The 13285-nt window shown below is 43.6% G+C and overlaps 1 protein-coding gene across 1 annotated transcript in view; it reads left to right on the forward strand.

Annotated features, from left to right (window-relative positions):
- The first annotated feature begins 7896 nt into the window (after positions 1-7896).
- CBLN1 (cerebellin 1 precursor) overlaps positions 7897-13285 on the forward strand; it is a 5856-nt gene continuing 467 nt past the window's right edge. Inside the window, exons 1-2 of the mRNA XM_015819000.1 lie at positions 7897-8151; positions 8800-8919. Coding sequence (XP_015674486.1) covers positions 7897-8151; positions 8800-8919 — 375 coding nt within the window. The remainder of the gene's footprint in view (positions 8152-8799; positions 8920-13285) is intronic.

Genomic DNA, 13285 nt, shown 5'->3' on the forward strand with positions numbered 1-13285 from the left:
TATTTCACAAAGATAAAATGGTTCCCTCTTCACCAGGAAATTAATGAAACGTAATTTAGGATACAATAGGTAATTGGATTTATTTTTCATTATATCTTTTTCAACTTCCGCAAGCTAAGGGGTTGAGCAGAAGGACAATAGAAATGGAAGGTAATTTCCCCCAAATTGTTTTTCCAATATGAAATAGAGGGGGCATTTATATCATATGTGTCTCTAGCTAGTGTAGAGAAGTTGAGAAGCTGAAATATATAAACATGTTTAATATAGCCAGTTTATTGACCAGCTAGTTATAAGGCAGTTCTTTAATTGACAGGTCTAGCAAGAACCATATCATATAACGTGATTTACCTTTCTCTGTTAGACAACAGCATTAGCCCAAATTGTGTTGCAAACAATCAGCAAGGCAATTGTCAACCAAGGAGGTGTGAAGCATGAAAAATGCAATCGACTTTATCCATGTTATTACAGCCTTGTAGGTCTTTTATTAAGGAACAATAAAGAAATCTGCTTAGAATAATAACAGGTTTTTCTTGGATTTAGTGGGGGCCTGACAGACATTAAAATGTGATTTTTAGAATCTATGAAAACAATGAATCTCCTACTGGACAAAGTAGAATTCCTATCTACAAAAGACACAATGCTGCCTTTTTACTTTCCGTTATAAAAGCTTTATTACCACCACTAAAATCCTGCAGGTAGGCAAAACGTGGTCTCCAAAATTGAAAATTGAGAGCTAAACCTGGCATGGCCCAGGGAATGTAATTTGTTCTTCGGTAAAATGAGAACTCAACCAGGTCTCATGGATCACTCAAGAGATGGAAACTAGAACATAAAAACTGCCTTATAGCAAGTGAAATAGTTGTGTATGTGCATTGGTTGGCATAACTTTTCAGGATTCTAGAGTGGGGTTTTTCCTATCTAGAGATGCCAAGAGTGGAATCTAGGACCATATTTTGGTCTTCCACTGAGCTATAGCAAACCCTTCCTTGTTACAGAGGTGGATAGGTGCCTGTTTGAGAAATCAATTTTGTACTCAAAGGTTCATTGGATTTTTCAAGTTCTTGAACGACTGTCCAAGAGCAGGAAGTCAAGAACTGGTCTCTAAAATCGAGCGTAGATTGAAGTGACAGAACAGAACATACAGCAACATGACAGCTTAGGAATATGGCACCAGGTAAGTTCAATTCGAAGCTGTTGAGTTGTTGGGCCTGATTTAATCTGGATTCCTGCACTGAGCAGAAGAATAGGACTTGATGACACAAATTAGCTCTTCCAAGTCTAGAATTCGCTGCAGTTAACAGAGGTTTTAACTAGACTTTGTGATGATTACTGTCTTGCGCAGTGCAATATTCAGTGGAAATATCATCATTTTACCAGATTGAAAATTGACTTTTTTAAAAAGGCCAAACAAAAGAAAGAGAAGAGATATAAAAAAAAGATTAAACAAGGGGCCTCATTTAGGTTAACAGTAGCTTCTACAGCTGTGAAGATTGATGACATCAATCTATTTACATCCATGGTAACTTGTCCATAAAACAAGTGCAGTAGGCTATGTAAATGACATCATACATGCAAGTTTGGGCATTAGACTATGGTTGGATTGTGGTGAAGTCATGCCATTTTTACCCCAAGGTCATGAGAACTTACAAAAGCTTTGTTGACGGAGGTTTAAAAAAATAATAATAATTGCTGCTCAGACTTTTATGTTTGCATTTTGTAAACAAACCCGCCAATACTGTGAGATGGGAAAAGGTTACACAGCTGTGACAGTTTAATTTCAGCAAAACAATGAATCCATTTTCTCTTTCTGACACCAGGTTGCAATTTTGTGCCATCCAATTCAAAATCAATGCTGGCAATAACCTATCTATAGAAAGCAATTTCTGAGCCTAGGCAGTACTATAAATACGTTCCAGACTGGTGCAAGCAGTTAAGAGAAAAATACCCCAAAGAAAAGTAGTGATTTGAATGATGAAGGTTCTAAAATGTTTGCAACAAGAAGCTTTAGAAAAATATCCTAACCAGCAATAGACGAAATAGACTTAATGGAGCAATGGAGAAAGTCCAGTTGCCTCGTGAAAAAGCACCTTTGGGAAAACTATGACGTGGATGACTGAGAATCTCCATAGAAAATGAAGACTAGACATCTCTCTGCTGTCTAATGAAGAGAAGGACCAGGGGTGACATGATAGCAGTGTTCCAATATCTCAGGAGCTGCCACAAAGAAGAGGGAGTCAAGCTGTTCTCCAAAGCACCTGAATGTAGGACAAGAAGCAACGGATGGAAACTAATCAAGGAGAGAAGCAACCTAGAACTAAGGAGAAATTTCCTGATAGAACAATTAATCAGTGGAATAACTTGCCTCCAGAAATTATGGGTGCTCCTACACTGGAGGTTTTTAAGAAGAGATTGAACAACCATTTGTCTGAAATGGCATAGGATCTCCTGCTTGAGTAAGGGGTTGAACTAGAAGACCTTCAAGGTCCCTTCCAACTCTGTGTGGATCTATTTTTATTTCATTCTCTTAATTAAAACCCCTCTGAAAAACATAAATTGGGAAGCAGACCTGCTGAATGCAAAATACAAGCTTTTAACATCCTATGTGGGTCCTGTAAGCATTCCTAGAAGAGAAAAGGCATGGTAGCTGCACACATTTTTTGTTGCTGTTGTTCAGAAATCACCTGTTTGCTTAGAACAGTGATGGCGAAGCTTTTAGAGACCAAGTGCCCAAATTGCAACCCAAACCCACTTATGTATTATCGGGTGCCGGGTGGGCATGGCCCATTGGGTGGGTGTGGCCCATTGGGTGGGCATGGCTGTGATGGTAACAGCAGACTGGGTGGAACTAAAAAGTTCAATCAATCAATTCCAACTTTGCGAGATCTTTTTTTTCCCGCAAGAAGTTGAAATTGACTGATTGATTGAACCTCTTTTTTTTTTTGCACACGGTGGCAGAGGCCTAAAGCGAAAAGGTTTTATAAAACCCAGCTGAAGGCCTAGGATTGGGGCGACGGCGTGTGTGCCCACAGAGAAGGCTCTGAGTGCCACCTGTAGCACACGTGCCATAGGTTCCCCACCACGGGCTTAGAAAATCCTCTGATATATGCTATGGTGGTAGAGATCATCCCCGGATAATAGAGGTCATGGTAGGGAGAAAACCTACCCAATTTGACTTTGATTGGGGGGGGCTTCTTGTTAGCCACCCACCAACCCATTTTTTGAGAGAGACTATCTACTGATAGAAGAGAATATTTGCAGTTCAGGGTTGAACATTTTGCTTCTCATCCTTGGTGCTCTCTGAGCTTGGTGGTTTTCTTGCAGACATTTCATCACCAAACTAGGCAACATCATCAGTGCTAGAAGGGAGTAGGGTTTGTTCTTAGTTTTATATACTCGTGATGTCAACATTCCAGAAGTACAGGTAGTCCTCAACTAACAACAGTTCGCTTAGTTCAAAGTTACAATGGCACTGAAAAAAGCGACTTATGACCGTTTTTCACACTTACGACCATTGTGGCGTGCCCATGGACATGTGATCAAAATTCAGATACTTGGCAACTGACTCATATTTATGACGGTTGCAGTATCCCGGGCTCATGTCATCCCCTTTTGTGACCCTCTGCCAAGCAAAGTCAATGGGGAAGCCAGATTCACTTAACAACCGTGTGAATAACTTAATAACTGCCGTGAGTCACTTAACAAATGTGGCAAGGAAGGTCGTAAAATTCACTTAACAACCATCTCATTTAGCAACCGAAATTTTGAGCTCCATGGTGGTCATAAGTCGAGGGTTACCTGTATTCCACACACACAAAAAGATGCTTATTCTCACTATGAATCCAATGTGGGAGAAAAAAGGTTGCTGATTGTGAATGTGATTTTATTTACCCAGGATTCATCTTCTTGAGTACTACGACATCTATCCCTAGGTAATTATTCCCAGGACTGCACTGTGAGCATGCAAGCATCTGCACATTTATTTGGAAACTCTGCCGAAACCGATGTTGGCTTAAAATACCTTGGTGAAATCAGTGAGATGACTTAGTAATTATGCAAACGTCTATCTCATTTAAGGCTAGTTATTAAAGGACGCGATTTCCATGCCTTCAGCATCCCCAACAGATAGCTGTCTAGTTTTTTTGGAGCGATCATTTGCATGCAAGACCGACGGTTAATCCACCTTCGTAGTTCATCTTGAATGGCAGATCATCCCCGGGGTTTAAGGCAGGAATTTTTTTCCCTCTTTCCTAGCCCTTAGCTGTGAATATCATGAAATTGAAATGTGGGATCTTCTCCGTGTCAGCTTACTTCTAAGCCATTACGCCTCTCTCGTTCATTCATCACCACACAGCTGGTTCTATTGCTTAACTGCTTCTGAGTTGTTGTTGTTGTTGTTTTTTCTCTCTCTCTACATTCAAACACAATTTGCAGTAAGTAGCTTTTCCATTTGGTTTCACTGAAAATATCACCTGCTTTTCCTCTGTTCGCTGAAAATATCACCTGCTTTTCCTGGTGTTTTTGGAACCTCAGTCCTCACTGCTTGATCTGTCCAAGGCGTGGCTCCAATGTTGCCTTTCCTACAGTTCAACCGTCATTGTCCCAAAGGTATTTTTTTTCCAAAAGGCAAACTGGACTTTCTTGAAATCATTTTGCTTCTCATCCAAGAAGCTTCTTCTGGTTCTGAAGAAGCTTCAAGAACAAAAAGAAAAAGAAAACCAACCAAGTCCAGTTATCTTTTGGAAAAGCCCCTTTGGAGCAGCCACGGATGATTGAGAATCTCCATAGACATTCAACAATAGATCTTGAGAGGTCAGGAAAACAGATCTTGGTTTCTTCTGCTGATGGACCCTCCAACAAAACATTACAATGGAGCATGGTCTTTTTCTGAATACCCCATTCCTTTCCTCTTTCTTCCCTTTGCTCTTTCCTCCTCCTACACAAATATTTCGCAGCTATTGAGCATCCACAATCCTCACTGGACAGTTCTGAAGTCTTCAGAACTCAGGAGCCCTTACTCAACCTTGGGAATTTTCTTAGGACATCTCATACTGACTTCCTGGCATGAGTAATGCTAATTCTTCTACATCAACATCACCCCCTTACAGCACAAACGAAGATATGATACAGAAGTTGTAGTTCTCAGACAACGGTCAGGCCCCTCTTTTGTTTTAAGAAGGAAACTACCGGTAACTCCATTCACTTTTCTTTACATAACTATAGAGTCACACATCCCTTTCTCATGAAAAGAAACGTACACCTAACTTTCTTTCTGGCACGCCCGTTAAGGTCTTCCACAGGTGGAGAGAAAGTTCCCGAAATTCTAGAAGCAGAAAGTTTTAGTTCTCAAATAATTATTGGCCTTTTAATGCTGTTCTCTCAACAAGAGAGAGCAAGAGATGAAAAGGCGAAGTTGTTTATTTTGGAGTCTCACAATGTGGGAGGATCAGTTGCAATGTCACTAAGTGTCACTCCAAAGTAAACAGAATATACTTTGGCTGCTCCACCGTAGTTCAATGTGGCTGCAATTTTTCATGTACCAATGCAATCCAATGCATGTTTGTTATAAGTAACTCTCAAAGTCTTTATATAAATGTCGTCAAGAATGTAGAGATATGTGTATGATGACATCAAGAGACCCCTTCTCCCCTTGAATATACTGATGATTAGCAGAGTGACGTGCAAAATTGTGAATAAAGTTCAGTGTCAATGAGCTCACAACACTTCCAGAATTAATTTTCCTTCCCATCCTGCCCTTTTTCTGTATAATTCAGCTACATCAGAGTTAAACTTAAACCGAAGTTTACCTTACAGCTCCTTCTTCTGCATATTGATATAGTAGCAAAGATGGATAAAATTTGACTATGCAACTGGCTGGTTTTTCAGGGATATTTCTAGATATATTCATCACTTGATGGCTGAGATATCAGATTAGGCTTCCATGAATGTACTATTAATACAAACCTGGCTGTAATCCTTTAAATAGCCAGATTGGACCCAAGAGGCACCTGTATCCCTATACATTTTTTTAATGCACAAGGGGCATCTGTACAATGTTTAACAATGATGTCACAACACCTGAAGTGATTGTCTAGAATAGTTTCTGGTGATCGTATCAGGCCATTCCTATTTCTCAAAGCTTCATTCCTCAAGATGACGTCATTTAAGGAAGATCTCTCTCTCTCTCTCTCTTTTGCATTACACAGAGCTGGCCCAGTCTCATCCTATAAATTATAATGTCCCATCCTTTACATTCCCTTTCCCCATCCCTGATCCATTCCTATCTCAGTTCAATTCCCTGATCCTATCTCAGATCAACTGGGAAAAGCAGCTGTACCCCTTGGAAACCAGGCTCAAAGTTGACCTAAGATCTGAACCTCAAGCTGCCTACAGGATGAAGAACTCGAAACGATGAAAGCAAAACAGGAACCCTGATCGTATATTTGAGTGGGGGAGTGGGGTTTACAGGTAGTTCTTTTCTCTGGGGATCAGGAGACCTAGATTCCAACCTGTCGGGAGAGGTGGTTCTACTCCAGCACTTCCAGAAGACACAAGGTTCCTAAAGGTAACCCAGAACTTTGGATGGTGGCCTACATGATTTTTCCTCTCAAGGGACCCCCGCTTTCTATCTCACCAGACCCAGAAGCGAACCCCTCAATTCCCTCCCCAGCTGGAGACTTTCAGTCCACTCCCACCCTTCACCCCACTTCCTTCTCGCTCAACTAAGTTACTTCGGACCTCCGAACTCGCCCGAGGGACAAGGAGGGACCACGGGGGATGACCTCTCCCTCTGCTACCTAGGCGACACTCCTCCCAAGTGGAGGATGCCGTTTCCTGAGCGCGCATCCTTCCTGCCTCCGCGCAGAGGCCCCGCAACCTAAGAGGAAGCTGAGCAGGCTCCGATTCCTCGCAGGATCTCTGCGCAGCATCCCCCACCCCAACCCCAACCCGTCCTGTCCCAAAGCGCGCAGGCACCCAGAAGGCTCGCCCAGGACCCCCACCCCACCCTCTTGGCGCCCCTCCGTCCGCTCCCCAGCCGCCCCTTACCTGCGACGGGCCCACGGAAGACCCCTGCCCGGCCCCCCCTTGGGCCGAGGTGGGCGAAGCGCGGCCGGGCGCCCCGATCTTCCGGCGCCACACCGCTGCGCCTTCTCGCCTCTCCTCCTCTCCACCTGCTCTCCTCTCTCCGCCACCTAATCGTCGGACGCACAAAAAAGCCTCCCCCCGTCGGGGAGAGGGGGGGCCCGGAGACGGACCGGGACCCCATTGGCTGGCCGCGAGCGCGCCGGCTGCCCATTGGGCGCGGGCGGGGGGCCGGGGCGGGGCGGGGCCGGCGCTGACGAAGGGGAGAGGCAAGGTGGGGAGAGGCGCGCCGCGGCGGCTTTTGTGTGCTCGGGCGGGCGGCGGGGAGCGGTCGGGCCAGAGCTGCGGCAGAGAGCCAGCCAGCCAGCCAGCCGGGCGAACTAGCAGGCAGGCAGGCGGGCAAGGAGCGCAGCCAACGGGGCAGGGGCAAAGCTGGTGGGCACCGTCGCAGGCACCGGCGCGGGGGGGGGGATCCCGCTGGGTTTGCGCTCTTGCTGACCGGCTCGCTCTCCGCTGCTGCCTTCCCTCCGCACTATGCATCGGAGCGCTCCGCTGGCGCCTTGCCGGGGGCCGCTGGCGCTACTCTCCGCACCTCGAGGGGCGTCGCGGGCCGTGCTGGCGGACTAGAGGCGAGCCCGGGGGCAGCGCAGGAGACGAGCCCAAGCCGGGAAGAGCAGGGCAGGGCAGCGGGCGCAGCCGGAGCAGCGGGGTTCAGCCAGCCGTCCGTCCGTCCGCCCCTTCGGAGAAGCCCGCCAGCCGCGGGACGAGCCGGCCGAAAGGCGGAGGAGAGTCGGCGGCGGCGGCGGCAGCGGCGCGATGCTGGCCCTGGAGCTGCTGAGCCTGGCTTGGCTAGCCGGCGTGGTGGCGGGGCAGAACGAGACGGAGCCCATCATCCTGGAGGGCAAGTGTCTGGTGGTGTGCGACTCCAACCCGGCTTCCGATCCGGCCGGCACGGCGCTGGGCATCTCGGTGCGCTCGGGCAGCGCCAAGGTGGCCTTCTCGGCCATCCGCAGCACCAACCACGAGCCGTCGGAGATGAGCAACCGCACCATGATCATTTACTTCGACCAGGTAGGACCCCCCACCCACCCGGGCAGGGGGGGATTTAAGGGGGGGTTGGGGAGAGGGGGGAAGCGGGGAGGAGGGTTTTAGGGGAGGTTTGGAGAGGGGAGGGGGCACTTAGGAATAGAAGATGGAAGGGGGAGATGCCTTCAAAGGACTCTTTCCTCCTCTCTGCCACCCTCACCCCCTACTTTCAGGTCTCCTGAAGACTCCCCGAGATTAGAGGGGGACAGAGGGGGTAAGGTAGTCAGTTGTCAGTCATAAAGTCAGATTTCTTGTTGGAATTTGAATTCTGGAAGAGGCAACCCTGGCTCCCTGCAGCTAGCTAGTTGGGACTACAGAAACCTCTCCACCCCCAGCAGCGGGACTCATGGACATACATTGGGGAAGAACAGCCCTGAACCAGGAGGAGTCACCTAACCCAGGTTTAGAGTCTCCGTGTTCAGGGAAGAGGGTGGTCGTGAAAAGGGAGCAGTAAGGATGGAGTCTCACCTTCAGAGTGGACAGCTCCCAGCGGAAGGAAACGGAAAGAAGGCTGGATATTTTCAGAGAAATGACCTTTAAGAAAAGCTTTGATCCTCACCTAAGCAATATTCCGAGCCCCCTTTTCTCTTTCGTTACCCCATTCTCCATTTCTCCCCTTCCTCCATCCCGTAGGTGCTGGTCAACATTGGGCTCAACTTTGACTCCGAACGCAGCACTTTCATCGCACCCCGAAAGGGCATCTACAGCTTTAACTTCCACGTGGTCAAGGTGTACAACAGGCAGACCATCCAGGTGAGGCTGCATGGCTTCTTCATCAAGGAACTTTCCTTTTTGCCCTGGGTGGGAAGGCAGCCCCCTCCCCAATTTATGCGAATGAATGAAAGTGACCAACTGTTTTCTACTCCATTGGTGAGGAATCGACACCCTTGAATTAAGCTAAGTGCCTTTCTGAGTCAGCCTGCCTAGCTCCAGGGCTGCACAACGAATGTGAGGGAGGTGTGTTTGCAGACATTTCTGTCTGAGTATTTAGATGTCCAGGCATTAGTGAGTGCGTGTCATATCCATCACCTGCTCAGTGCAGAAATCCTGTGCCAGAAACCATCCAGCAAAAGGGAGTTGTTGATTTCCCTGTGTAGGTATATCCATTCTTGTGTGGGGATTTGAGGTTGTTTTGCAGATTTTGAAATTTAGGTCCATGTAAAACACGGTGAAGATCGTTGGCTGGGTTTTTCATTGCAGAATTATACTATATGGGCAAGATTTATAGAGGTGACATATGTATACAAATAAGATTTAGAGAGAGAGAGATTTAGTGTATATACATAACGAATGTACAATATATACTCATACAGTATATTTTCCCGTGTACCTGGCCGAGAATAATGCAATAGTGAAGAAAAAGTGCTGGGCCCTGGAAGGCTGTAGTTTAATCCTACTCTTCATTTTAAAGCTTTCTTGAAACCGGCTACTTTCTTGCTTAAGCTCTCTACTGGCTGCAGTGAAAATGAAAACGAAGAGTGAGCTACCCTATTATTTATCATTAGGTATAAATCTGTCCGGTTCCTCAGCTAGGTTTTTGTCTAGCTTCCCACCATTCTGGATCTGAAAATAGTTGCCAAAAGCTATTCTCCCTAGATTGAGGTTTTCTGATTTATAGAAAAATGGTGTTGGTTGTTCTTCTCCTTTCCATTTAGAGTCTTCATGTCTCCAGTATTTTGTGCTATGAGCCAGGCATTTACTTAAAAAAAAAAAACACTTCCCACTCTATAAAGTTGGATTTTCTTCCAAGAACACATCTTTAATAATGAGGCAGAATGTTAACTTTGTGCTCCCTTATTAATATGCATCCATGAAGGGAAGCCAATTTGTTTTTTATGTTTTATTTTGTTTTCTCTTTTGTTTTCTCTTTTGTTTTCTCTTCTCTTCTCTTCTCTTCTCTTCTCTTCTCTTCTCTTCTCTTCTCTTCTCTCCTCTCCTCTCCTCTCCTCTCCTCTCTTCTCTTCTCTTTTTCTTAACATTCCTTTAAATTTTCTCCTAGGAAGAAATTAAGTTTAATTAAGTGAGATTAAGTTGTATTCACAAAAAGCATAAAATATGATACCACTGTAAAACCAGTATGTGGAGTAAAAGGAGGGAGGTCGTTTTTAAAGTTAAGTGTGGACAAAAACCATCAGCCCCAGTCAGGTCTTCTTATAATTCATTAATTTCAATGAGCAAAAGTTCTGGTTTTATTTTTGAAAGTACTGTTCTGCAGAATACATAAATACCTTCTAGATATATGGATAGAGAATGATTGACTGGCTGATTGAATTTCATCTTGAAGACATTTGTCATTCAACAGTCACAATCCTATTTCTTGTCATCGATGCATCCATTGTTCTCAAAGGCTCTATCACCCACTGTCTGCTGTCCTCATAGAGGAATAAGCATTGTGCTTAGTCCTTTAGTTTTGCTGTAGAAGCACACCTTCTTGGAAGCTACTTACAGCTTTTCTTACTCATGCTTGCTCTCTTTACGGACTATCAGACACATGACTGGGGAAAGCTATCTTATCAATGGAAACTATGTTTCATGAAGATATTGCTTTTTTAGACCAACCTGAAATGCTGCAAAATATTATTCGAGTTTTTAAAAACTCTTTACTAAGCAAAATGACAAATATCTGGAAGAGGGGAAAAAAACATGATAGTAAGTTTTGAAGGCTGGCTTGCGTCCAGTTATCGTTTTGCAAAGAAAGTTGGAACAGTCACCAACAAAACATGAGTCTCAGGCACAGAAATAATGCTAGACTCCCCCAGAATTTGCTGATGGCAGAAGAGCATAAACAGCACATTCCCCAACCCTTCAGCCTTTTACGAGGAACATTTGTCTGTATAATTGGGACCTAATTAAAACTTGCATTCTTCGAAGTGAGAAAAGATCAGCCGCGCTGTGTTCACACAACTTGCAGTTCAATGCTCATTGTGCAAACCTGAGTCAGCTTTAACCTTGGTTTTCTTTCGTTCTCACTTTGGTTTCTTCTTGGTTGGGTGACATTAGCGTTTTTTAAAAAATCAGTCTGATTAGTTAAGTTATGCTTCAGTGTATCTTGTCCCTCTAGCTGTTAATTCTGTAACCAAGTTGAATGGATTGTGAAAATGTAAGTTGGGTTGGTTGATGTGATAGTAACATCTAAAGAACCTCAATCAACACATCCCAGTCTAGTCTAGTCTAGTCTAGTCTAATCATCTATATTAATCAAATCTAAGCTATTTGCCCCCAATGACTTTGGAACTTTCAACTATATCTCCCTACAAAAAAATGGAGATTATTTGGAATCTTGAGCTATGGAGGACTTAGATTCATTGACAGTCTTCCAGGTCATAGTGGGACTTCCTGAATCTTTGAGATAGAGTCTTTTTCTTTCTCTATAAATTCTAAATTTGAGGGTGAAACTTCATGTCTGAAATTGACATGTAAAGTATAGGTTTGCTCAGAAACTATTCTGTTAAACTGAGTCAGATTTAAGCCCAAGTGTGCAGCCCGGGTGGACCATAAATACAATTTCTATCTTCTTCTACCCATAAGGTGCAGATGTATATTTCTTTAAGAAGAGGACTTGACTTCTGCTTTAGGAAGCCATAGCTCAGTTCTTCAAAAGAGGCCAGAAATTTCTACATTCAGGGCCAATTCCTCTTCCTATCTCCTTGATAGACTTAAAATGCTAAAAAGAAAAAGAAAAAAGGAGAAATTGCTATATTTATATATCTCCACATCATTTGGCAATAACGATTGTGGATTTTATTAAGCCTTCGCCTACCTTTTGTTTATAATTTAAGGACTGTGCACCTATGTGTAGAAAGAAGGGGAGTGGATTTTAAGGAAGCATAGAAAGAATGACACGAGAAAAAGGAAGATTGCATTTATGGGAATCTTTAATTACTGGCCATGGAAGATTTTGCTATGGAGGTATGCAAAGTGTTGAATTTCTAACATTCCTCTGGAAGAATGCGATAATCTCTGTTGGGCCATGTTGCCTTTATCAAGGTTTCAGCATTTTTTGCTGGTCCACAAAAGAATAGGTGTTCCCACCCTGGCCCCATAGACACTGCCTGGAACAAGTCTATTATTGCATCTCCCTTGTCTTACATTTGAAGATTTAACACGGGAGACAAAGCACCCAAATTTCCTGAAAGAAAATTACTATTTTAGAATACAGAGTAGAGGCTGACTATAGGTCCCTTCCAACTTTTTTATTATTATTATTATTATTATTATTATTATTATTATTATTATTATTATTATTATTATTATTATTATTATTATTATAATATTCCGTGCTGGAATTTCAGCCGTGATCCACATGCATCAAATTTGAGGGCACTGCTCATATCACTTACAGACCTCATTATTTCCTCTTCTCCTTGAGATCCCTAAGAAAATAAATCAGATCTATATTTTTCTCTCTCTCTTCTTATTTGATTGTCTAACTCCATACAAGGCTGAGTTGAGAAGCTGGGGCTTAAAAAGATAATTACAGTAGTGTTAAAGGGGCTTTGAAAGGTAATTACAGTAGTGTTAAAGCCCATAAAAATTCCATATACTCTTGGATCTTTTGTTATTGGAAATAAATTTGATTTGGCAGGAGAAATAATGATAGATGGATAGATAGATAGATAGATAGGTAGGTAGGTAGGTAGGTAGGTAGATAGATAGATAGATAGATAGATAGATAGATAGATAGATAGATAGATAGATGATAGATAGATAGATAGATAGATAGATAGATAGATAGATAGATAGATAGATAGATAGATAGATAGATAGATAGAGGAAGGAAGGAAGGAAGGAAGGAAGGAAGGAAGGGTGATTATGTCTAGTACTCATTGCTAAAAAAACTACAGAGAGGGACATTTTCATACTGTCCAAATCTCTTAAGCCTGCCATGCCTCTTTTTCTTACATTTCTTTTTTCTTCTGCCTCTGTAAAGATCTTTATTCCATGAGTTTCCTTATGTGTTTTAAGATTACAAACCCAGCAAAGTCCATCTTTCCATAGCACGAATTTAGCAAAGCTAATGATGCAACTGTTTTTGTTCAGATAATTGCTTAAAGAGCAGGTCTACCAACAGTCCCCATGTCCTGGTACCCTTTAAACACAGGGGGACTGGCTTATGAGT

This window comes from Protobothrops mucrosquamatus, unplaced genomic scaffold (genome assembly GCF_001527695.2).
Source record: "Protobothrops mucrosquamatus isolate PMUCROS unplaced genomic scaffold, P.Mucros_1.0 scaffold_144, whole genome shotgun sequence".
In the NCBI taxonomy this organism is placed as follows: Eukaryota; Metazoa; Chordata; class Lepidosauria; order Squamata; family Viperidae; genus Protobothrops; species Protobothrops mucrosquamatus.